Source organism: Nerophis ophidion, linkage group LG23, assembly GCF_033978795.1.
Source record: "Nerophis ophidion isolate RoL-2023_Sa linkage group LG23, RoL_Noph_v1.0, whole genome shotgun sequence".
Lineage (NCBI taxonomy): Eukaryota > Metazoa > Chordata > Actinopteri > Syngnathiformes > Syngnathidae > Nerophis > Nerophis ophidion.
Window position 1 is genome coordinate 21,023,963 of NC_084633.1, and position 24,452 is coordinate 21,048,414.

At 42.5% G+C, this 24,452-nt stretch overlaps 1 protein-coding gene across 3 annotated transcripts in view; it reads right to left on the bottom strand.

Moving 5' to 3' along the window:
* Positions 1-24,452, bottom strand: part of arhgap17b (Rho GTPase activating protein 17b) — a 115,642-nt gene that overhangs the window by 21,465 nt on the left and 69,725 nt on the right. For 2 of the 3 annotated variants that reach the window (XM_061885237.1, XM_061885236.1), the window contains exons 11-18: positions 21,309-21,420; positions 21,147-21,228; positions 20,996-21,076; positions 12,041-12,154; positions 11,884-11,975; positions 6,095-6,227; positions 5,297-5,539; positions 3,310-3,431 (exon numbers count right to left, since the gene is read on the bottom strand). In XM_061885237.1, the coding sequence (XP_061741221.1) occupies positions 3,310-3,431; positions 5,297-5,539; positions 6,095-6,227; positions 11,884-11,975; positions 12,041-12,154; positions 20,996-21,076; positions 21,147-21,228; positions 21,309-21,420 (979 nt within the window). The remainder of the gene's footprint in view (positions 1-3,309; positions 3,432-5,296; positions 5,540-6,094; positions 6,228-11,883; positions 11,976-12,040; positions 12,155-20,995; positions 21,077-21,146; positions 21,229-21,308; positions 21,421-24,452) is intronic. The other variant, XM_061885238.1, reaches the window with a different exon arrangement.

Here is a 24,452-nt window from a genome sequence, read left to right on the forward strand (position 1 = left end):
ACACTAAAGCTGACCAACATGACACCCAACTCTACATGACACTAAAGCTGACCAACATGACACCCAACTCTACATGACACTAAAGCTGACCAACATGACACCCAACTCTACACGACACTAAAGCTGACCAACATGACACCCAACTCTACATGCCCCTAAAGCTGACCAACATGACACCCAACTCTACATGCCCCTAAAGCTGACCAACATGACACCCAACTCTACATGACACTAAAGCTGACCAACATGACACCCAACTCTATATGACACTAAAGCTGACCAACATGACACCCAACTCTATATGACACTAAAGCTGACCAACATGACACCCAACTCTACATGACACTAAAGCTGACCAACATGACACCCAACTCTACATGACACTAAAGCTGACCAACATGACACCCAACTCTACATGACACTAAAGCTGACCAACATGACACCCAACTCTACATGACACTAAAGCTGACCAACATGACACCCAACTCTACATGACACTAAAGCTGACCAACATGACACCCAACTCTACATGACACTAAAGCTGACCAACATGACACCCAACTCTACATGACACTAAAGCTGACCAACATGACACCCAACTCTACATGACACTAAAGCTGACCAACATGACACCCAACTCTACATGACACTAAAGCTGACCAACATGACACCCAACTCTACATGACACTAAAGCTGACCAACATGACACCCAACTCTACATGACACTAAAGCTGACCAACATGACACCCAACTCTACATGACACTAAAGCTGACCAACATGACACCCAACTCTACATGACACTAAAGCTGACCAACATGACACCCAACTCTACATGACACTAAAGCTGACCAACATGACACCCAACTCTACATGACACTAAAGCTGACCAACATGACACCCAACTCTACATGACACTAAAGCTGACCAACATGACACCCAACTCTACATGACACTAAAGCTGACCAACATGACACCCAACTCTACATGACACTAAAGCTGACCAACATGACACCCAACTCTACATGACACTAAAGCTGACCAACATGACACCCAACTCTACATGACACTAAAGCTGACCAACATGACACCCAACTCTACATGACACTAAAGCTGACCAACATGACACCCAACTCTACATGACACTAAAGCTGACCAACATGACACCCAACTCTACACGACACTAAAGCTGACCAACATGACACCCAACTCTACATGACACTAAAGCTGACCAACATGACACCCAACTCTACATGACACTAAAGCTGACCAACATGACACCCAACTCTACATGACACTAAAGCTGACCAACATGACACCCAACTCTACATGCCACTAAAGCTGACCAACATGACACCCAACTCTACATGCCACTAAAGCTGACCAACATGACACCCAACTCTACATGCCACTAAAGCTGACCAACATGACACCCAACTCTACATGACACTAAAGCTGACCAACATGACACCCAACTCTACATGACACTAAAGCTGACCAACATGACACCCAACTCTACATGACACTAAAGCTGACCAACATGACACCCAACTCTACACGACACTAAAGCTGACCAACATGACACCCAACTCTACATGACACTAAAGCTGACCAACATGACACCCAACTCTACATGACACTAAAGCTGACCAACATGACACCCAACTCTACATGACACTAAAGCTGACCAACATGACACCCAACTCTACATGCCACTAAAGCTGACCAACATGACACCCAACTCTACATGACACTAAAGCTGACCAACATGACACCCAACTCTACATGACACTAAAGCTGACCAACATGACACCCAACTCTACATGACACTAAAGCTGACCAACATGACACCCAACTCTACATGACACTAAAGCTGACCAACATGACACCCAACTCTACATGACACTAAAGCTGACCAACATGACACCCAACTCTACATGACACTAAAGCTGACCAACATGACACCCAACTCTACATGACACTAAAGCTGACCAACATGACACCCAACTCTACATGACACTAAAGCTGACCAACATGACACCCAACTCTACATGACACTAAAGCTGACCAACATGACACCCAACTCTACATGACACTAAAGCTGACCAACATGACACCCAACTCTACATGACACTAAAGCTGACCAACATGACACCCAACTCTACATGACACTAAAGCTGACCAACATGACACCCAACTCTACATGACACTAAAGCTGACCAACATGACACCCAACTCTACATGCCACTAAAGCTGACCAACATGACACCCAACTCTACATGCCACTAAAGCTGACCAACATGACACCCAACTCTACATGCCACTAAAGCTGACCAACATGACACCCAACTCTACATGACACTAAAGCTGACCAACATGACACCCAACTCTACATGACACTAAAGCTGACCAACATGACACCCAACTCTACATGACACTAAAGCTGACCAACATGACACCCAACTCTACATGACACTAAAGCTGACCAACATGACACCCAACTCTACATGACACTAAAGCTGACCAACATGACACCCAACTCTACATGACACTAAAGCTGACCAACATGACACCCAACTCTACATGACACTAAAGCTGACCAACATGACACCCAACTCTACATGACACTAAAGCTGACCAACATGACACCCAACTCTACATGACACTAAAGCTGACCAACATGACACCCAACTCTACATGACACTAAAGCTGACCAACATGACACCCAACTCTACATGACACTAAAGCTGACCAACATGACACCCAACTCTACATGACACTAAAGCTGACCAACATGACACCCAACTCTACATGACACTAAAGCTGACCAACATGACACCCAACTCTACATGCCACTAAAGCTGACCAACATGACACCCAACTCTACATGACACTAAAGCTGACCAACATGACACCCAACTCTACATGACACTAAAGCTGACCAACATGACACCCAACTCTACATGACACTAAAGCTGACCAACATGACACCCAACTCTACATGCCACTAAAGCTGACCAACATGACACCCAACTCTACATGACACTAAAGCTGACCAACATGACACCCAACTCTACATGACACTAAAGCTGACCAACATGACACCCAACTCTACATGACACTAAAGCTGACCAACATGACACCCAACTCTACATGACACTAAAGCTGACCAACACGCCGGACTCTAGTCAGTTGGAGGCGTGTCTTAATGAAAATAAACAATAGATGTCCACTAACTACAGTCCAATATTATCGGCCATCTCTAGTAATTACAAATAAACTTCCCAAAGTAGAAGATAATTAGCTCTCACCTCTGCGGCTCATGTGAGGACTTGCCCCCCTGGAGCCCCCCTGGGTGTGAGGGGTCCCGGCTGCAAGCTGGGCGGAACCATTCCTCTGTGGAGGGGGCGTGGACGCGTGTTCACGGGCTGGGCTGTGGGCATAGAAGAAGGTCCAAATAACCATCTGCACGGATGATGTTTGGTGGTGCGAGGACAGTGCTACAAACAACCAAGCTGGCATGTTAGTTAGAACATGAGACAACACAAGAGGATGCAACATTTGCCCAAAAATAAATAAATCAACAAACAAATCGAGCCAGATCAAACATTTGCCATTTAGTGGCAGGTTTAAAGGCCTACTGAAAGCCACTATTACTAACCACGCAGTCTGATAGTTTATATATCAATGATGAAATATTAACATTGCAACACATGCCAATACGGCCGCTTTAGTTTACTAAATTGCAATTTTAAATTTCGCGCCAAAATATCCTGCTGAAACGCCTCAGTAAGATGACGTCACGCATTGTAGAGGACATTTTGTTCCAGCATCGTTCCCAGCTATTAATTCGTCTGTTTTCATTGCAAAATTCCACAGTATTCTGGACCTCTGTGTTGCTGAACCGTTTGCAATTTGTTCAATTATTAATGGAGACGTCAAAGAAGAACGCTGTAGGTGGGAAGTGGTGTATTGCGACCGCCTTTAGCAACACAAACACAGCCGGTGTTTCATAGTTTACATTCCCGAAAGATGACAGTCAATCTTTACTATGGAACAGAGCGGTCAAGCGAACACGATTGGATTGGACCACACACACAAAGTACAGTGTTTTATGCAGCCATCATTTCGAAAGATCGTGTTTCGAAGAGGGTCACTTGCGAAAGGCAGAGATGGGCATCGCCACCACCCGTCGACTGGTGCTGAAGAAAGGTGCGGGGCCGACCTTCAGGTTGTACAGGTACCACCATATAATCTCACTAAAACACTAGTAACACAATAAGCAGATAAGGGATTTTCCACAATTATCCTAGTAAATTTGTCTAATAACATCTGAACCACTTCCATTGCCCTCTAGTTTATTTTTTATTTTATTTTATTTATTTATTTTTTCTAGTCCTTCACTCTCACTTTCCTCATCCACAAATCTTTCATCCTCGCTCAAATTAATGGGGAAATCGTCGCTTTCTCGGTCCGAATCGCTCTTGCTGCTGGTGGCCATGATTGTAAACAATGTTCAGACAACCCGTGACGTCACGCGCACATCGTCTGCTACTTCCAGTACAGATAAGGCTTTTTTATTAGCGAGCAAAAGTGGCGAACTTTATCGTGGATGTTCTCTACTAAATCCTGTCAGCAAAAATATGGCAATATCGCGAAATGATGAAGTATGACACATAGAATGGACCTGCTATCCCCGTTTAAATAAGAACATCTCATTTCAGTAGGCCTTTAAGGTTATTGGCGCTCTGTACTTCTCCCTACGTCCGTGTACACTTCACTCTCACTTTCCTCATCCACGAATCTTTCATCCTCGCTCAAATTAATGGGGAAATCGTCGCTTTCTCGGTCTGAATAGCTCTCGCCACTGGTGGCCATGATTGTAAACAATGTTCAGATGTGAGGAGCTCCACAACCTGTGACATCACGCGCACATCGTCTGCTACTTCCGTTACAGGCAAGGCTTTTTTATTAGCGACCAAAAGTTGCCAACTTTATCGTGGATGTTCTCTACTAAATCCTTTCAGCAAAAATATGGCAATATGGCGAAATGATGAAGTATGACACATAGAATGGACCTGCTATCCCCGTTTAAATAAGAACATCTCATTTCAGTAGGACTTTAACGAAAACAGGAAGAAAGGAGGAGTCAACATCACCTGGAAAGAAAGAATCACATCACTTGTTTTGATTTGAATTCCGACAAACACTTAGGGGCGAGGAGGTACATCTTGATTGGTTGGAGTGAGCAGACGGCGTTGCAGGCGTTAATGGCGGCGACCTCAGCTCGCTCCTTACCTGCTCTCCCCTGTGCTGAGCTGGGTGACGCAATGAGGTTGCACGCTGGCTACCTGGAGCCCGGAAGCAGCACCTGAACCAAAACTGTCCGAGCCCGGCTGCTCGACCTCCGGGGTCGCCGCTCGGAGTTGGGGCTCAAATGAGGCGAGTTCCGGCGGGAAGGTGGGCGAGGTTTGCTGTGGCTGCTTTCTAATAGTGGTGCCGGTTCTACGAGGGCTGGACTCCGGATGTTTGTTAACAGTACTACGGAAGTGAGAGGGGGAGGGAGGTCAAACCACACACACACACACACACACACTTGTAAGACAACACCAAAAAAGAGCTTGAGAAGGCAGACAGAGATGACACCTCCTGAGTGGAAAAAAAAAAAACTAATTTGAAAAGAGCAGAACCAGATGTATACATTAAGAGCAGTTTAAAAGAGAACCAACATGGCCGCAGCAGCAAAACAAAAGCCAGGAAGCCCACACAGAACCAGCAAGCTACAATGTGACCTAAGCTTTAATTGGAAACAGAAGTATACACAATGGAACCACATACTGCACAATGGAACCACATACTCTGCACAATGAAGAGCGCACAAAAAGCTTCTAAAGTGGCACAAAAGCCGCTAAAGCTACATGAGACTAGGGCAAAGCCTGAAACTTTGGACTAGGCAGATCTTCAGTGACTGTGATGGACTCGTCAGCCACAACATAGTGGGCCGACACCGCGGGGCCCCGTGAATCTTGCCTGCTGGGATTCTTGGGGCGGGATGGGAGGGGGAGCGTCAGGCTGAGGTTGGCGCGGGACAGGTACCTTTCTTTACGGGAGGGGTGAGCAGCGTTGTCCCCGTCCTGCCCCAACACGCTGCCGGGGCGTTTCCTCTCGGAGTCTGGCGTCGACGGGTGGGTGGGCATGGCGAACATGCCCGACACATTGAAGTCCACCTCTGGACAGAAAGAAGATGTGAGTGAACCACCAACAAAGATAAACCAGAGTCTGGTTTCATCAATCAGAAAGGAAAACAGTAGTAAACAGGAACAAGTCTTGCCAAGTCTTCTGAACTTTCCTCCAGAAAGTCTTATCTTTGTCCATGTGATGTCAGGTGAAACAAAAATTGAGCTGTTTGGCCACAATACCCAGGCCAAAGGGTAGGCCTTTAATCCCAGGAACACCATCCCTACTGTCAAGAATGAGGGTGGTAGTATTATGCTCTGGGGCTGTTTTGCTGCCAGTGAAACTGGTGCTTTACAGAGAATAAATGGGGCAATGAAAAAGGAGGATTACCTCCAAATTCTTCAGGACAACATAAAATCATCAGCCCGGAGGTTGGGTCTTGGGCACAGTTGGGTGTTCCAACAGGACAATGACCCAAAACACACGTCAAAAGCGGTAAAGGAATGGCTAAATGGGGCGGTATGGCGTAGTGGGTAGAGCGGCCGTGCCAGAAACCTGAGGGTTGCAGGTTCGCTTCCCACCTATGGACATCAAAGTCGCTGCCGTTGTGTCCTTGGGCAGGACACTTCACCCTTTGCCCCCGGTGCCGCTCACACTGGTGAATGAATGATTGGTGGTGGTCGGAGGGGCCGTAGGTGCAAACTGGCAGCCACGCTTCCGTCAGTCTACCCCAGGGCAGCTGTGGCTACAGATGTAGCTTACCACCACCATCGTGTGAATGAATGATGGCTTCCCACTTCTCTGTGAGCGCTTTGAGTATCTAATAATAGAAAAGCGCGATATAAATCTAATCCATTATTATTATTATTAAATCAGGCCAGAATGAAGGTTTAAGAATGGCCTTCCCAAAGTCCTGACTTAAAGGTGTGGACAATGCTGAAGAAACAAGTCAAAGTCAGAAAAACAACACATTTAGCTGAAGTGCACCAATTTTGTGGTCAAAAACTCAATCAGAAGCTTGTGGATGGCTACCAAAAGCACCTTATTGCAGTGAAACTTGCCAAGGGACATGTAAGCAAATATTAACATTGCTGTATGTATACTTTTGACCCTCACATTTGCTCACATTTTCAGTAAACCCATAATAAATTCATAAAAGAACCAAACTTCATGAATGTTTTTTGTGACCAACAAGTATGTGCTCCAATCACTACATCACAAAAAAATGTCAAGTTGTAGAAATCATTGGAATCTCAAGACAGCCATGACATTATGTTCTTTACAAGTGGATGTCCACTTTGACTATGACTGTATATATGTAATATGTAAAAATGAAATATATATTTAAGACATAAAATAGTAAGAATAGTAGTAGTATTAATAGCAGTAAATACAATTGAAAGTAACAAATCAAAATGAAGAACTTAAGAAGAGCTTCAAATAATTAGGTGGAACCCATAGTGAATACATGCCGCCTCACTGTGGGCCTTAGTTAGATAAAAAGGTGCAAGATCATGATGACATTTAAAAATGAATAATATGACCTTATAATCGTCAGGGAGCCAATGCAGATACTTTAAAACTGGTGTAATGCGAGTCAAGCCCTCTGGTCCTCGTCAGCACGAGTGAAGCTGACTTTTGTAATATTTGTAGATTCCCTAATATCCTTTTTTGGAAGACCAGATAGCAGGACATTACAATAACATTAAAGGGGAACATTATCAGCAGACCTATGTAAGCGTCAATATATACCTTGATGGTGCAGAAAAAAGACCATCTATTTTTTTTACCGATTTCCGAACTCTAAACGGGTGAATTTTGGCAAATTAATCGCCTTCCTGTTTATCACGCAGGAGGCGATGACGTCAGAATGTGACGTCACCGAGGTAACACACCCACCATTTTCATTTTCAACACATTACAAACACCGGGTCTCAGCTCTGTTATTTTCCGTTTTTTCGACTATTTTTTGGAACCTTGGAGACATCATGCCTGGTGGGTGTGTTGTCGGAGGGTGTAACAACACTAACAGGGAGGGATTCAAGTTGCACCACTGGCAAGAAATCTGCCGCCAGACCCCCATTGAATGTACCAGAGTGTCTCCACATTTGACCGGCGATGCTAAGACAGACATGGCACAGAGATGTATGGATAACCTGCAGATGCATTTGCAACCATTAAGTCAACCAAATCACAAAGGTGAGTTTTGTGGATGTTGACTGCCAGCTAATTGATGCTAACATGGTATTTACCGGCGGTGCTAAGGCAGACATGGCACAGAGATGTATGGATAACCTGCAGATGCATTTGCAACTATATTACGTTTCCTTCCACCCACTTTTAATGCAAAACAAACACTTAGCAATCGACGGATTTAAGTTGCTCCAGTGTCACAAGATGCGAAAGTCCTGATCGTTTGGTCCGCACATTTTACCGGCGATGCTAACGCAGCTATTCGGCCATGCTATGACTATGAATAGCGTCAATAGCTATTTGCTCAATAGCTTCAGTTTCTTCTTCAATACTTTCATACTCCAACCATCTGTTTCAATACATGTGTAATCTGTTTAATCGCTGAAATCCGAGTTTGAATCCGAGCTAATGTCGCTATATCTTGCTGTGGTATTCCCATTGTTTGTTTACATTGGCAGCACTGTGTGACGTCACAGGGAAATGGCCAGTGTCTTCGCAGAGAGCCAAAATAAGGCACTTTAAAGCTTTATTTAGGGATATTCCGAGACCGGTAAAATTTTGAAAAAAAACTTCAAAAAATACAACATGCCGCTGGGAACTGATTTTTATTGTTTTTAACCTTTTTGAAATTGTGATAATGTTCCCCTTTAACGACAGGAAATAACTGTATAGGCCTGAGACATGTGGCTATGTTTTTAATGTTTAAAAACGTCAGCTCCAAGTAAAAAAATTAGGCTTTCTTGTTTTTCCCCCACCCTGCATGTTTTGTGCACATCCATCCATTTTCTACCGCTTGTCCCTTTTGGGGTGGCGGGGCGTGCTGGAGCCTATCTCAGCTGCATTCAGGCAGAAGGGGGAGTACACCATCTCATCGCAGGGCCAACACAGATAGCACAAAGGACTCTAAATGTAGGTATTATCTGCTGCTCTTGCATCCCATGAAAAGAAAGAGCGTGTCGCTTAGTAAACGTGTCAAATGCTGCATAAGCTGCCGACTGGTTAACTTGTCACACATGATGTTTTACATTATGCTAGCAGTTGGGCACATTCTATTGAGCACACTGTATTTATGTTTATTCCCCAAGACCATACACTGCAAAACGCCAGTCTTCAAAAACAAGAAAAAATTAAAGCTGCAAGCAGCCTTCGTCGGGTCCGCCTTTGGCCGCTGCCAAGCCCTGGTCTAAGTCAGACCAACATAGAGGTTTTTATTTCATGTCTCGACGACATTTCTAACAGAAGTTACATGCAGTTTTGTCTGGGTTTTTTCCTAGGGGGCGCTAGAGCGCAACTTAGATTTTTAGGGTTTGGTTTTTTATTAGATGGCAATTTTCGCCGGTCCTGATGTGTGTGTAAAATTTGGTGAGTTTTAAAGCATGGTAAGGGGGTCAAATTACAGATCGGCGTTTCTGGATGTTGTTGATAAATGGCTTTCGCTTTGTATAGTAGAGCTTTAACTTGCACTTTGAAGCATTTTGAAGGGGTCAAATTACAGCTCAGAGGCAAAAATGACATTTTTTAGGTAACTTTGCACAGGGGTTCTTTGAAGGCGCGTAAAATCAAAACTGGAGCAGTTAGAGAAACTCTGTTCTATACTTTTAATCAGAAGGGTTCAATCTCTCCTGTGCTAGTTTGAAGCCGGAACGACAAACGCGCTCAAAGGAAATAACTTTTGAAAAAAGGTGACGGGTGTTTACAAAACTTTTATTTTGAAGGGGTAATTTTTAACTTCCTGTTGATTTTTGCTGAAGGATGTCAATAATTAAAATGTAGGTCTAAGTGAGACCTACAGAGAAGTTTTTGTTTCAGGTCCCTCCGACATTCTTACCGGAAGTTACAAGCAGTTTTGTCTGTGTTTTCTTCCTAGGAGCAGTTTTTTCTGTATTTTATTCAAAAATTGCGCTAGAAGATATTTTTGAATTTTGGGGTTTGTTTTTTTTCATTAAATCGCAATTGTTGCCAGTCCTGATGTGTGTGCCAAGTTTGGTGAGTTTTGAAGCATTTTAAGGGGGTCAAATTACAGCTCAGAGAGGCAAAAATAGCATTTTTTGCGAAAATTTTGCTTTGAATGAGTTTTTACAAATTTTCTGTTGATTTTTGCTATAGAAGGTTCTAATTGGAAATGTAGGTCTACGTCAGACCTACATAGAAGTTTTTGTTTCATGTCTCTACGACATTCCTAACGGAAGTTACAAGCAGTCTGTTTTTTGTTTCTTCCTAGGGGGCGCTAGCGCGCAATTTTCATTTTTGGGGTTTGGTTGCTTAATAGGTTGGGAAGGTCCACCGTACCGATGTGTGTGCCAAATTTGGTGAGCTTTGAAGCATGTTAAGGGGGTCAAATTAGGGTGCGAAGGTGCGGAATAATAAAGAATAATAATAATAATAATAATAATAAAACCTTACAGTTTCAATAGGGTCCTTGGCCCATTGCAAAGGAATCCTGTGGAGTCTTTTTGCAATGGGCCTGGCGGACCCTAGTGATAAAAAAATTAAGGGTATTTTATTTGAACTTGGGGCGGTATAGCTCGGTTGGTAGAGTGGCCGTGCCAGCAACTTGAGGGCTCCAGGTTCGATCCCCGCTTCCGCCATCCTAGTTACTGCCGTTGTGTCCTTGGGCAAGACACTTTACCCACCTGCTCCCAGTGCCACCCACACTGCTTTAAATGTAACTTAGATATTGGGTTTCACTATGTAAAGCGCTTTGAGTCACTAGAGAAAAGCGCTATGTAAAAATAATTCACTTCACTTCACAACTAAGAAAAACGAACATGAAAATTTGGCTTATCAAGACTTTCCAAAACAAGTAAAATTAGCTAACCTCAATGAACCCAAAAATAGCTTAAAATAAGTATATTCTCACTAATAACAAGTGCACTTTTTTGGTAGAAAAAAAAGAGACATTTTCGCTCAATATGTGAAGTGAAGTGAATTATATTTATATAGCGCTTTTTCTCTAGAGACTTAAAGCACTTCACATAGTGAAACCCAATATCTAATTTTTACACTGGGAGTAGGTGAGTAAAGTGTCTTGCCCAAGGACACAACGGCAGTGACTAGGATGGGGGAATAAACCTGTTTGACAGAATGTCCTTCCTTGGTGGTCCATGGTGTGAAAAATATTCTTCAATGAAGTAAATGCTAGAGCCATTAGCCCGACATCATGATTTTTTTTTCATGCTTGAAGTAAGAAATTATTACCGGTACTTTAAAAAAATAGTTTTATACTTGTGAGTGTTGATGACCCAGCTTTGCAACACTTGATATTCTAGTTTCAAGCATGTTTTAATCAATATAGGTCATCAAATCTCAGCTACAAGCTGTAATATCTTACTGAGATCATTCAGGACCAGAACCCTTTAAACAAGTAAAACACTAACATAAAATCTGCTTAGCGAGAAGAATGATCTTATCAAACAGAAAAGAAGCAAATATCAGCCTTATTTGAGATATTTCATCTTACTTAGATTTCACTTTTTTCACGAGTGGTAGAGTATGTTTTTTCGAGCTGCACATACCTTCAGGAAAGAACCAATCGGCGTGCTGGATAATGGGCTCGATGATGGCGACTGCGTGGACCGATGTAGCAGCAGCTATTTCCGCCAATGTCCTGAAGTCCGGCAAAAGAAGTCAGCTCGATCTATGTCTCAACCTTTACTTGTGAATAGTCCTCACCCTTCGGTCTTGGCCCACAGCAGGTTGGGCCCCAGGACGATGGCGATGTTGCTGGGAGTCATCTTGTTGGCATCACTGTCTTGAGCCAGTTTGGCCAGAAACTTCACCAGGTACCTGCAAAGTATTCATTCAGTTGTTTACTACTCTTCTGCTTATTTATTTACAAACCCCGTTTCTATATGAGTTGGGAAATTGTGTTAGATGTAAATATAAACAGAATACAATGATTTGCAAATCCTTTTTTAACCCATATTCAGTTGAATATGCTACAAAGACAAGATATTTCATGTTTGAACTCATAAACTTTATTTATTTTTTGCAAATAATAATTAACTTAGAATTTCATGGCTGCAACACGTGCCAAAGTAGTTGGGAAAGGGCATGTTCACCACTGTGTTACATCACCTTTTCTTTTAACAACACTCAATAAACGTTTGGGAACTGAGGAAACTAATTGTTGAAGCTTTGAAAGTGGAATTCTTTCTCATTCTTGTTTTATGTAGAGCTTCAGTCCTTCAACAGTCCGGGGTCTCCGCTGTCCTATTTTACGCTTCATAATGCGCCACACATTTTCCATGGGAGACAGGTCTGGACTGCAGGCGGGCCAGGAAAGTACCCGCACTCTTTTTTTACCAAGCCACGCTGTTGTAACACGTGCTGAATGTGGCTTGGCGTTGTCTTGCTGAAATAAGCAGGGGCGTCCATGAAAAAGATGGCGCTTAGATGGAACCTTTTATGTACTTTTCAGCATTAATAGTGCCTTCACAGATGTGTAAGTTACCCATGTCTTGTTCACTAATACACCCCCATACCATCACACATGTGTAAGTTACCCATGTCTTGTTCACTAATACACCCCCATACCATCACACATGTGTAAGTTACCCATGTCTTGTTCACTAATACACCCCCATACCATCACACATGTGTAAGTTACCCATGTCTTGTTCACTAATACACCCCCATACCATCACACATGTGTAAGTTACCCATGTCTTGTTCACTAATACACCCCCATACCATCACACATGTGTAAGTTACCCATGTCTTGTTCACTAATACACCCCCATACCATCACACATGTGTAAGTTACCCATGTCTTGGGCACTAATACACCCCCATACCATCACACATGTGTAAGTTACCCATGTCTTGTTCACTAATACACCCCCATACCATCACACATGTGTAAGTTACCCATGTCTTGTTCACTAATACACCCCCATACCATCACACATGTGTAAGTTACCCATGTCTTGGGCACTAATACACCCCCATACCATCACACATGTGTAAGTTACCCATGTCTTGTTCACTAATACACCCCCATACCATCACACATGTGTAAGTTACCCATGTCTTGTTCACTAATACACCCCCATACCATCACACATGTGTAAGTTAGTCATGTCTTGTTCACTAATACACCCTATACCATCACACATGTGTAAGTTACCCATGTCTTGTTCACTAATACACCCCCATACCATCACACATGTGTAAGTTACCCATGTCTTGTTCACTAATACACCCCCATACCATCACACATGTGTAAGTTACCCATGTCTTGTTCACTAATACACCCCCATACCATCACACATGTGTAAGTTACCCATGTCTTGGGCACTAATACACCCCCATACCATCACACATGTGTAAGTTACCCATGTCTTGTTCACTAATACACCCTATACCATCACACATGTGTAAGTTACCCATGTCTTGTTCACTAATACACCCCCATACCATCACACATGTGTAAGTTACCCATGTCTTGTTCACTAATACACCCCCATACCATCACACATGTGTAAGTTACCCATGTCTTGGTCACTAATACACCCCCATACCATCACACATGTGTAAGTTACCCATGTCTTGGGCACTAATACACCCCCATACCATCACACATGTGTAAGTTACCCATGTCTTGTTCACTAATACACCCCCATACCATCACACATGTGTAAGTTACCCATGTCTTGTTCACTAATACACCCCCATACCATCACACATGTGTAAGTTACCCATGTCTTGTTCACTAATACACCCCCATACCATCACACATGTGTAAGTTACCCATGTCTTGGGCACTAATACACCCCCATACCATCACACATGTGTAAGTTACCCATGCCTTGTTCACTAATACACCCCCATACCATCACACATGTGTAAGTTACCCATGTCTTGGTCACTAATACACCCCCATACCATCACACATGTGTAAGTTACCCATGTCTTGGGCACTAATACACCCCCATACCATCACACATGTGTAAGTTACCCATGTCTTGTTCACTAATACACCCCCATACCATCACACATGTGTAAGTTACCCATGTCTTGTTCACTAATACACCCCCATACCATCACACATGTGTAAGTTACCCATGTCTTGTTCACTAATACACCCCCATACCATCACACATGTGTAAGTTACCCATGTCTTGGGCACTAATACACCCCCATACCATCACACATGTGTAAGTTACCCATGCCTTGTTCACTAATACACCCCCATACCATCACACATGTGTAAGTTACCCATGTCTTGTTCACTAATACACCCCCATACCATCACACATGTGTAAGTTACCCATGTCTTGTTCACTAATACACCCCCATACCATCACACATGTGTAAGTTACCCATGTCTTGGGCACTAATACACCCCCATACCATCACACATGTGTAAGTTACCCATGTCTTGTTCACTAATACACCCCCATACCATCACACATGTGTAAGTTACCCATGTCTTGTTCACTAATACACCCCCATACCATCACACATGTGTAAGTTACCCATGTCTTGGGCACTAATACACCCCCATACCATCACACATGTGTAAGTTACCCATGTCTTGTTCACTAATACACCCCCATACCATCACACATGTGTAAGTTACCCATGTCTTGTTCACTAATACACCCCCATACCATCACACATGTGTAAGTTAGTCATGTCTTGTTCACTAATACACCCTATACCATCACACATGTGTAAGTTACCCATGTCTTGTTCACTAATACACCCCCATACCATCACACATGTGTAAGTTACCCATGTCTTGTTCACTAATACACCCCCATACCATCACACATGTGTAAGTTACCCATGTCTTGTTCACTAATACACCCCCATACCATCACACATGTGTAAGTTACCCATGTCTTGGGCACTAATACACCCCCATACCATCACACATGTGTAAGTTACCCATGTCTTGTTCACTAATACACCCTATACCATCACACATGTGTAAGTTACCCATGTCTTGTTCACTAATACACCCCCATACCATCACACATGTGTAAGTTACCCATGTCTTGTTCACTAATACACCCCCATACCATCACACATGTGTAAGTTACCCATGTCTTGGTCACTAATACACCCCCATACCATCACACATGTGTAAGTTACCCATGTCTTGGGCACTAATACACCCCCATACCATCACACATGTGTAAGTTACCCATGTCTTGTTCACTAATACACCCCCATACCATCACACATGTGTAAGTTACCCATGTCTTGTTCACTAATACACCCCCATACCATCACACATGTGTAAGTTACCCATGTCTTGTTCACTAATACACCCCCATACCATCACACATGTGTAAGTTACCCATGTCTTGGGCACTAATACACCCCCATACCATCACACATGTGTAAGTTACCCATGCCTTGTTCACTAATACACCCCCATACCATCACACATGTGTAAGTTACCCATGTCTTGGTCACTAATACACCCCCATACCATCACACATGTGTAAGTTACCCATGTCTTGGGCACTAATACACCCCCATACCATCACACATGTGTAAGTTACCCATGTCTTGTTCACTAATACACCCCCATACCATCACACATGTGTAAGTTACCCATGTCTTGTTCACTAATACACCCCCATACCATCACACATGTGTAAGTTACCCATGTCTTGTTCACTAATACACCCCCATACCATCACACATGTGTAAGTTACCCATGTCTTGGGCACTAATACACCCCCATACCATCACACATGTGTAAGTTACCCATGCCTTGTTCACTAATACACCCCCATACCATCACACATGTGTAAGTTACCCATGCCTTGTTCACTAATACACCCCCATACCATCACACATGTGTAAGTTACCCATGTCTTGTTCACTAATACACCCCCATACCATCACATATGTGTAAGTTACCCATGTCTTGTTCACTAATACACCCCCATACCATCACACATGTGTAAGTTACCCATGTCTTGTTCACTAATACACCCCCATACCATCACACATGTGTAAGTTACCCATGTCTTGTTCACTAATACACCCCCATACCATCACACATGTGTAAGTTACCCATGTCTTGTTCACTAATACACCCCCATACCATCACACATGTGTAAGTTACCCATGTCTTGTTCACTAATACACCCCCATACCATCACACATGTGTAAGTTACCCATGTCTTGTTCACTAATACACCCCCATACCATCACACATGTGTAAGTTACCCATGTCTTGTTCACTAACACACCCCCATACCATCACACATGTGTAAGTTACCCATGTCTTGTTCACTAATACACCCCCATACCATCACACATGTGTAAGTTACCCATGTCTTGTTCACTAATACACCCCCATACCATCACACATGTGTAAGTTACCCATGCCTTGTTCACTAATACACCCCCATACCATCACACATGTGTAAGTTACCCATGCCTTGTTCACTAATACACCCCCATACCATCACACATGTGTAAGTTACCCATGCCTTGGGCACTAATACACCCCCATACCATCACACATGTGTAAGTTACCCATGCCTTGTTCACTAATACACCCCCATACCATCACACATGTGTAAGTTACCCATGTCTTGTTCACTAATGCACCCCCATACCATCACACATGTGTAAGTTACCCATGTCTTGTTCACTAATACACCCCCATACCATCACACATGTGTAAGTTACCCATGTCTTGTTCACTAATACACCCCCATACCATCACACATGTGTAAGTTACCCATGTCTTGTTCACTAATACACCCCCATACCATCACACATGTGTAAGTTACCCATGTCTGGGGCACTAATACACCCCCATACCATCACACATGTGTAAGTTACCCATGTCTTGTTCACTAATACACCCCCATACCATCACACATGTGTAAGTTACCCATGTCTTGTTCACTAATGCACCCCCATACCATCACACATGTGTAAGTTACCCATGCCTTGGGCACTAATACACCCCCATACCATCACACATGTGTAAGTTACCCATGTCTTGTTCACTAATGCACCCCCATACCATCACACATGTGTAAGTTACCCATGTCTTGTTCACTAATACACCCCCATACCATCACACATGTGTAAGTTACCCATGTCTTGTTCACTAATACACCCCCATACCATCACACATGTGTAAGTTACCCATGTCTGGGGCACTAATACACCCCCATACCATCACACATGTGTAAGTTACCCATGTCTTGTTCACTAATACACCCCCATACCATCACACATGTGTAAGTTACCCATGTCTTGGGCACTAATACACCCCCATACCATCACACATGTGTAAGTTACCCATGTCTTGTTCACTAATACACCCCCATACCATCACACATGTGTAAGTTACCCATGTCTTGTTCACTAATACACCCCCATACCATCACACATGTGTAAGTTACCCATGTCTTGTTCACTAATACACCCCCATACCATCACACATGTGTAAGTTACCCATGTCTTGGGCACTAATACACCCCCATACCATCACACATGTGTAAGTTACCCATGTCTTGTTCACTAATACACCCCCATACCATCACACATGTGTAAGTTACCCATGTCTTGTTCACTAATACACCCCCATACCATCACACATGTGTAAGTTACCCATGCCTTGTTCACTAATACACCCCCATACCATCACACATGTGTAAGTTACCCATGTCTTGTTCACTAATACACCCCCATACCATCACACATGTGTAAGTTACCCATGTCTTGTTCACTAATGCACCCCCATACCATCACACATGTGTAAGTTACCCATGTCTTGTTCACTAATACACCCCCATACCATCACACATGTGTAAGTTACCCATGTCTTGTTCACTAATACACCCCCATACCATCACACATGTGTAAGTTACCCATGTCTTGCTCACTAATACACCCCCATACCATCACACATGTGTAAGTTACCCATGTCTGGGGCACTAATACACCCCCATACCATCACACATGTGTAAGTTACCCATGTCTTGGGCACTAATACACCCCCATACCATCACACATGTGTAAGTTACCCATGCCTTGGGCACTAATGCACCCCCATACCATCACACATGTGTAAGTTACCCATGTCTTGTTCACTAATGCACCCCCATACCATCACACATGTGTAAGTTACCCATGTCTTGTTCACTAATGCACCCCCATACCATCACACATGTGTAAGTTACCCATGTCTTGTTCACTAATGCACCCCCATACCATCACACATGTGTAAGTTACCCATGCCTTGGGCACTAATACACCCCCATACCATCACACATGTGTAAGTTACCCATGTCTTGGGCACTAATACACCCCCATACCATCACACATGTGTAAGTTACCCATGTCTTGTTCACTAATACACCCCCATACCATCACACATGTGTAAGTTACCCATGTCTTGTTCACTAATACACCCCCATACCATCACACATGTGTAAGTTACCCATGTCTGGGGCACTAATACACCCCCATACCATCACACATGTGTAAGTTACCCATGTCTTGTTCACTAATACACCCCCATACCATCACACATGTGTAAGTTACCCATGTCTTGTTCACTAATACACCCCCATACCATCACACATGTGTAAGTTACCCATGCCTTGGGCACTAATGCACCCCCATACCATCACACATGTGTAAGTTACCCATGTCTTGGGCACTAATACACCCCCATACCATCACACATGTGTAAGTTACCCATGCCTTGGGCACTAATACACCCCCATACCATCACACATGTGTAAGTTACCCATGTCTTGTTCACTAATACACCCCCATACCATCACACATGTGTAAGTTACCCATGTCTTGTTCACTAATACACCCCCATACCATCACACATGTTTAAGTTACCCATGCCTTGGGCACTAATGCACCCCCATACCATCACACATGTGTAAGTTACCCATGTCTTGGGCACTAATACACCCCCATACCATCACACATGTGTAAGTTACCCATGTCTTGTTCACTAATACACCCCCATACCATCACACATGTGTAAGTTACCCATGCCTTGGGCACTAATACACCCCCATACCATCACACATGTGTAAGTTACCCATGCCTTGGGCACTAATGCACCCCCATACCATCACACATGCTGGCTTTTACACTTTGCGTCGATAACAGTCTGGATGGTTCGCTTCCCCTTCGGTCTGAATGACACGATGTCAAATATTTCCAAAAACAATTTGAAATGTGGACTCATTAGACCAGTGGTTCTCAACCTTTTTTCAGTGATGTACCCCCTGTGAACATTTTTTTAATTCAAGTACCCCCTAATCAGAGCAAAGCATTTTTGGTTGAAAATAAGAGATAAAGAAGTATTATAAATTGTATGCCAGTACTAAATTTGCTAATTTGTAGTGGTCTTTCTTGAACTATTTGGAAAAAAAGATATACAAATAACTCAAAACTTGTTGAAAAATAAACAAGTGATTCAATTATAAATAAAGATTTCTCCACATAGAAGTAATCATCAACTTAAAGTGCCCTCTTTGGGGATTGTAATAGAGATCCATCTGGATTCATCAACTTAACATTTCTTCACAAAAAAAGACATCTTTAACATCAATATTTATGGAACATGTCCACAAAAACATCTAGCTGTCAACACTGAATATTGCATTGTTGCATTTCTTTTCACACTTTATGAACTTACATTCATATTTTGTTGAAGTATTATTCAATAAATATATTTATAAAGTATTTTTTAATTGTTGCTATTTTTAGAATTTTTTTTTTTTAATCTCACGTACCCCTTGGCAAACCTTAAGGAACCCCAGGTTGAGAACCACTGCGTTACACCACAGAACACTTTTCCACTTTGCATCAGTCCATCTTAGATGATCTCGGGCCCAGAGAAGCCGGCGGCGTTTCTGGATGTTGTTGATAAATGGCTTTCGCTTTGCATAGTAGAGCTTTAACTTGCACTTACTGATGTAGCGACCAACTGTATTTAGTGACAGTGGTTTTCTGAAGTGTTCCCGAGCCCACGTGGTGATATCCTTTAGAGATTGATGTGGGTTTTTAAAACAGTGCCATCTGAGGGATTGAAAGTCACGGTCATTCAATGTTGGTTTCCGGCCATGCCGCTTACGTGGAGTGATTTCTCCAGATTCTCTGAACCTTTTGATGATATTATGGAGCGTAGATGTTGAAATCCCTCAATTTCTTGCAATGTCACTTTGAGAAAGGTTGTTCTTAAACTGTTTGACTATTTGCTCACGCAGTTGTGGACAAAGGGGTGTACCTCGCCCCATCCTTTCTTGTGAAAGACTGAGCCTTTTTTGGGAAGCTGTTTTTATAGCCAATCATGGCACCCACCTGTTCCCAATTAGCCTGCACACCTGTGGGATGTTCCAAATAAGTGTTTGATGAGCATTCCTCAACTTTATCAGTATTTATTGCCACCTTTCCCAACTTCTTTGTCACGTGTTGCTGGCATCAATTTCTAAAGTTAATTATTTGCAAAGAAAAATATTTTTTATGAGTTTGAACATGAAATATGTTGTCTTTGTAGCATATTCAACTGAATATGGCTTGAAAAGGATTTGCAAATCATTGTATTCTGTTTATATTTACATCTAACACAATTTCCCAACAGGGTTTGTATTTCAAGGCAACTCTCACCTGAAGTTGGCTTTGTGAGTCTTTGGCAAACGGTCACAAGTCACCCACAAAGCCTGAAGTCTCTTGTCAGGGTCTGACACACTGAAACACACACAGTTACCAGTCACTGTTGCATCATGGGAACGCACCGGTGGCGTGTGTGTGTTGTTACTTGGATGCCTGCGTCCACTCGTCATAAAGGCCAAAAGTCATGAGAGGTTCGGGAAGTTCTCTGAGGTAAGACTTGAGGGCTCCTGTGTGCAAAAGGAAGGATCTAGGCTAGATTGTTGTTTTTTGGTAGGTTTGTAACAGAAAGAAAAACGGTTGTCATTACCGGCGACGGCGTGTGGGTCGGAGTAGAACTCTTCAAGCTGGGAAGTTGAACAGTCCAGGGCGGCTTTTAGCTTCTTTAGTTTTGATGCTCCGGCTGCTATTCTGAACAGACCCTGCAAAGGAAGTGGACTTGGTGTTACTAGCCCTTGCTTGTGCTTGTCTATAGGACTGTGCGATATAGGAAGTGACCACATCGTGATATTCCAGTATACGCTCTCACGCAGTTACTTTTAGCTGCGGGCATGCGTTTCTCCCCTCTTTCTCACAGAGACTTAAAACAAGCGCACCTTCTTGCTTACGTCACGTGTGCAACGTCACACGCCCCCTCCCCGAGCAGAGAGGTAGCGACATGGGTAACGTTAGCTGTGATGCTAACGTTGTGTTGCGAGTGGTAATACGAAAGAGAGAAGGTGCGAACCAGGTAATAAATGGAGGAAGAATTCTCATGAAAAACAGCCCGGGGTGCATCGTCTGGCGGTGGTTTGTCTTCAAGCGGGAATATGTTGAACATTTATGCGACAGAAGCGTTGCTACAAAAAGTAGCAGCGCTGCTAATTTGTAGCATCATTTGAAAAGTCACCCGCTAGTGCAGGGGTGCCCACACTTTTTCTGCAGGCGAGCTACTTTTCAATCGACCAACTCGAGGGGATCTACCTCATTTATATATATCATTTATATTTATTTATTTATGAAAGACATTTTTGTAAACAAGTTAAATGTGTTTAATGATAATACAAGCATGTGTAACACATATAGATGTCTTTCTTTCACAAAGACAAGAATATAAGTTGGTGTATTACCTGATTCTGATGACTTGCATTGATTGGAATCAGACAGTAATGATGATAACGCCCACATTTTCAAATGGAGGAGAAAAAAAGTGGTCCTTTCTGTACAATACCACATGAAAGTGGTTGCTTTTTGGCATCTAATTCATCCAGCTTCCATACACTTTACAAGAAAAACATTGGCGGCAAATTCCGTAGCTTGCTTGATTGACATTCACGGCACCCGAGGGTCTTGTGAGATGACGCTGGCTGCTGCCAGTTCATTATTATGAAAAAATGACAGAGAGGAAGGCCAGAAACACTTTTTATTTCAACAGACTTTCGCGCCGTCCCTTCCGTCAAAACTCTAAAGGCCGACTGCACATTTCCTATCTTCACAATAAAAGCCCTGCTTCATGCTGCCTGCGCTAACAAAATAAGAGTCTCGGAAAGCTGGCGTGCACAAGTGATGTGCACGCCAGCTTTCTGAGGGATCGCTTGTGCACGCCAGTTTTCCGAGACTCTGTATTTATATACTATTATATGTATAGTATTTATATGTGTGTGTGTGTGTGTGTGTGTGTGTGTGATGGACATATGTGTATTTTGGGTATATGCATTTGTGTATGTATGTGATTATGTGTGTATATGTATGTATGTATGTGTGTATGTATGTATATATGTATATGTATGTATATATATAAATTTATATATATATATAAATTGTATGTATGTGTGTGTATATGTGTGTGTACATATGTATGTATGTAAGTGTGTGAGAATTTAAATGTAATATATATAGATAATATATAGCATCTAGGCAGCAACCACTGAACTGAATTATATGATATATATTATTGTATTATATATTGTAAATATATATTGTATATGTATAGGGGTGGGACCTAATAAGTTGACTTCTTCCCACTCCCTTTTGAGCCAATCTTGACATCTACAAAAGATTAGTCACATGTAATGTTTTCAATAAAGGTGTAAAAATAATGTATTTATATATTTATTTTGTATTTTATGTCATTCTCTTGTTTTGTTTGCATGGCTCAAAATAAACCATTCATTCATTCATATATGACTGACAACATTTGAATTGCACGTTATTTACAAAGTAGATCTCTTCTCAAACAGTGTGGTAATTGTCGGGAATTAAGTGTGCATGCAAAGTGCACTGCAACATTTATAGCTAGTTTTTTTATTCCATCACTTCAACTCTTGTGCCTTGTTTTGCCTGATTAGGATTATTTTGTAATGCAAAGTGGCTGTTCTCTTTCAGGAAGTGTGCTTGAATGAAACAAACTGTAGATAAAGTCGTGGTTAAAAGTGTACATACACTTGTAAAGAACATCATGTCATGGCTGTCTTGAGATTCCAATCATTTCTACAACTCTTATTTTTTTGTGATAGAGTGATTGGAGCACATACATATTGGTCACAAAACACATTCATGAAGTAACCATCCACAAGCTTCTGCATAACCACAACACCAGGGGGAGCTCCACAAACCACGTTAAACCCAGATTCCCATCTAACAAAGGTCTTAACTCATTCTCTTTCTATGCCACATCAATGTGGAATGCACTCCCAACAGGTATAAAAGTAAGTGCATCTCTATATTCCTTCAAAAGCGCTCTAAAACAACACCTCCAGGCAACTTCAACACTTTACTAATACCCTCCTCCATTCACATCCCATCTCCCCGGATTATAAACAACTCAAATGTACTTCTAATGTATTTACTTGTTCTTATGCTATGTGAACTCACTATGTTCTCTGCTGGCTGTACATATCCTACTAAATAAGACCTACACTGTTTCAATGTCCATTTCTCTGTTGACGCAATTGTTGATGACTGAAGTACTGATATCAACCAAAGCTCCTCATCCCACCCCCCGGATTGTAAATAATGTAAATAATTCAATGTATATACTATGATGATTAACTTGTGTGATGACTGTATTATGTTGATAGTATATATTTGTACCATGAATTGATTAACGTGGACCCCGACTTAAACAAGTTGAAAAACTTATTGGGGTGTTACCATTTAGTGGTCAATTGTACAGAATATGTACTGTACTGTGCAATCTACTAATAAAAGTATCAATCAATCAATCAAAAAAAGCTAGAATTTTTGACCACTCCTCTTGACACAATTGGTGCAGTTCAGCTAAATTTGTTGGTTTTCTGACATGGACTTGTTTCTTCAGCATTGTCCACATGTTTAAGCCAGGATTTTGGGAAGGCCATTCTAAAACCTTAATTCTAGCCTGATTTAGCCATTCGGGCTTCACGGTGGCAGAGGGGTTAGTGCGTCTGCCTCACAATACGAAGTTCCTGCAGTCCTGGTTCAAATCCAGGCTCGG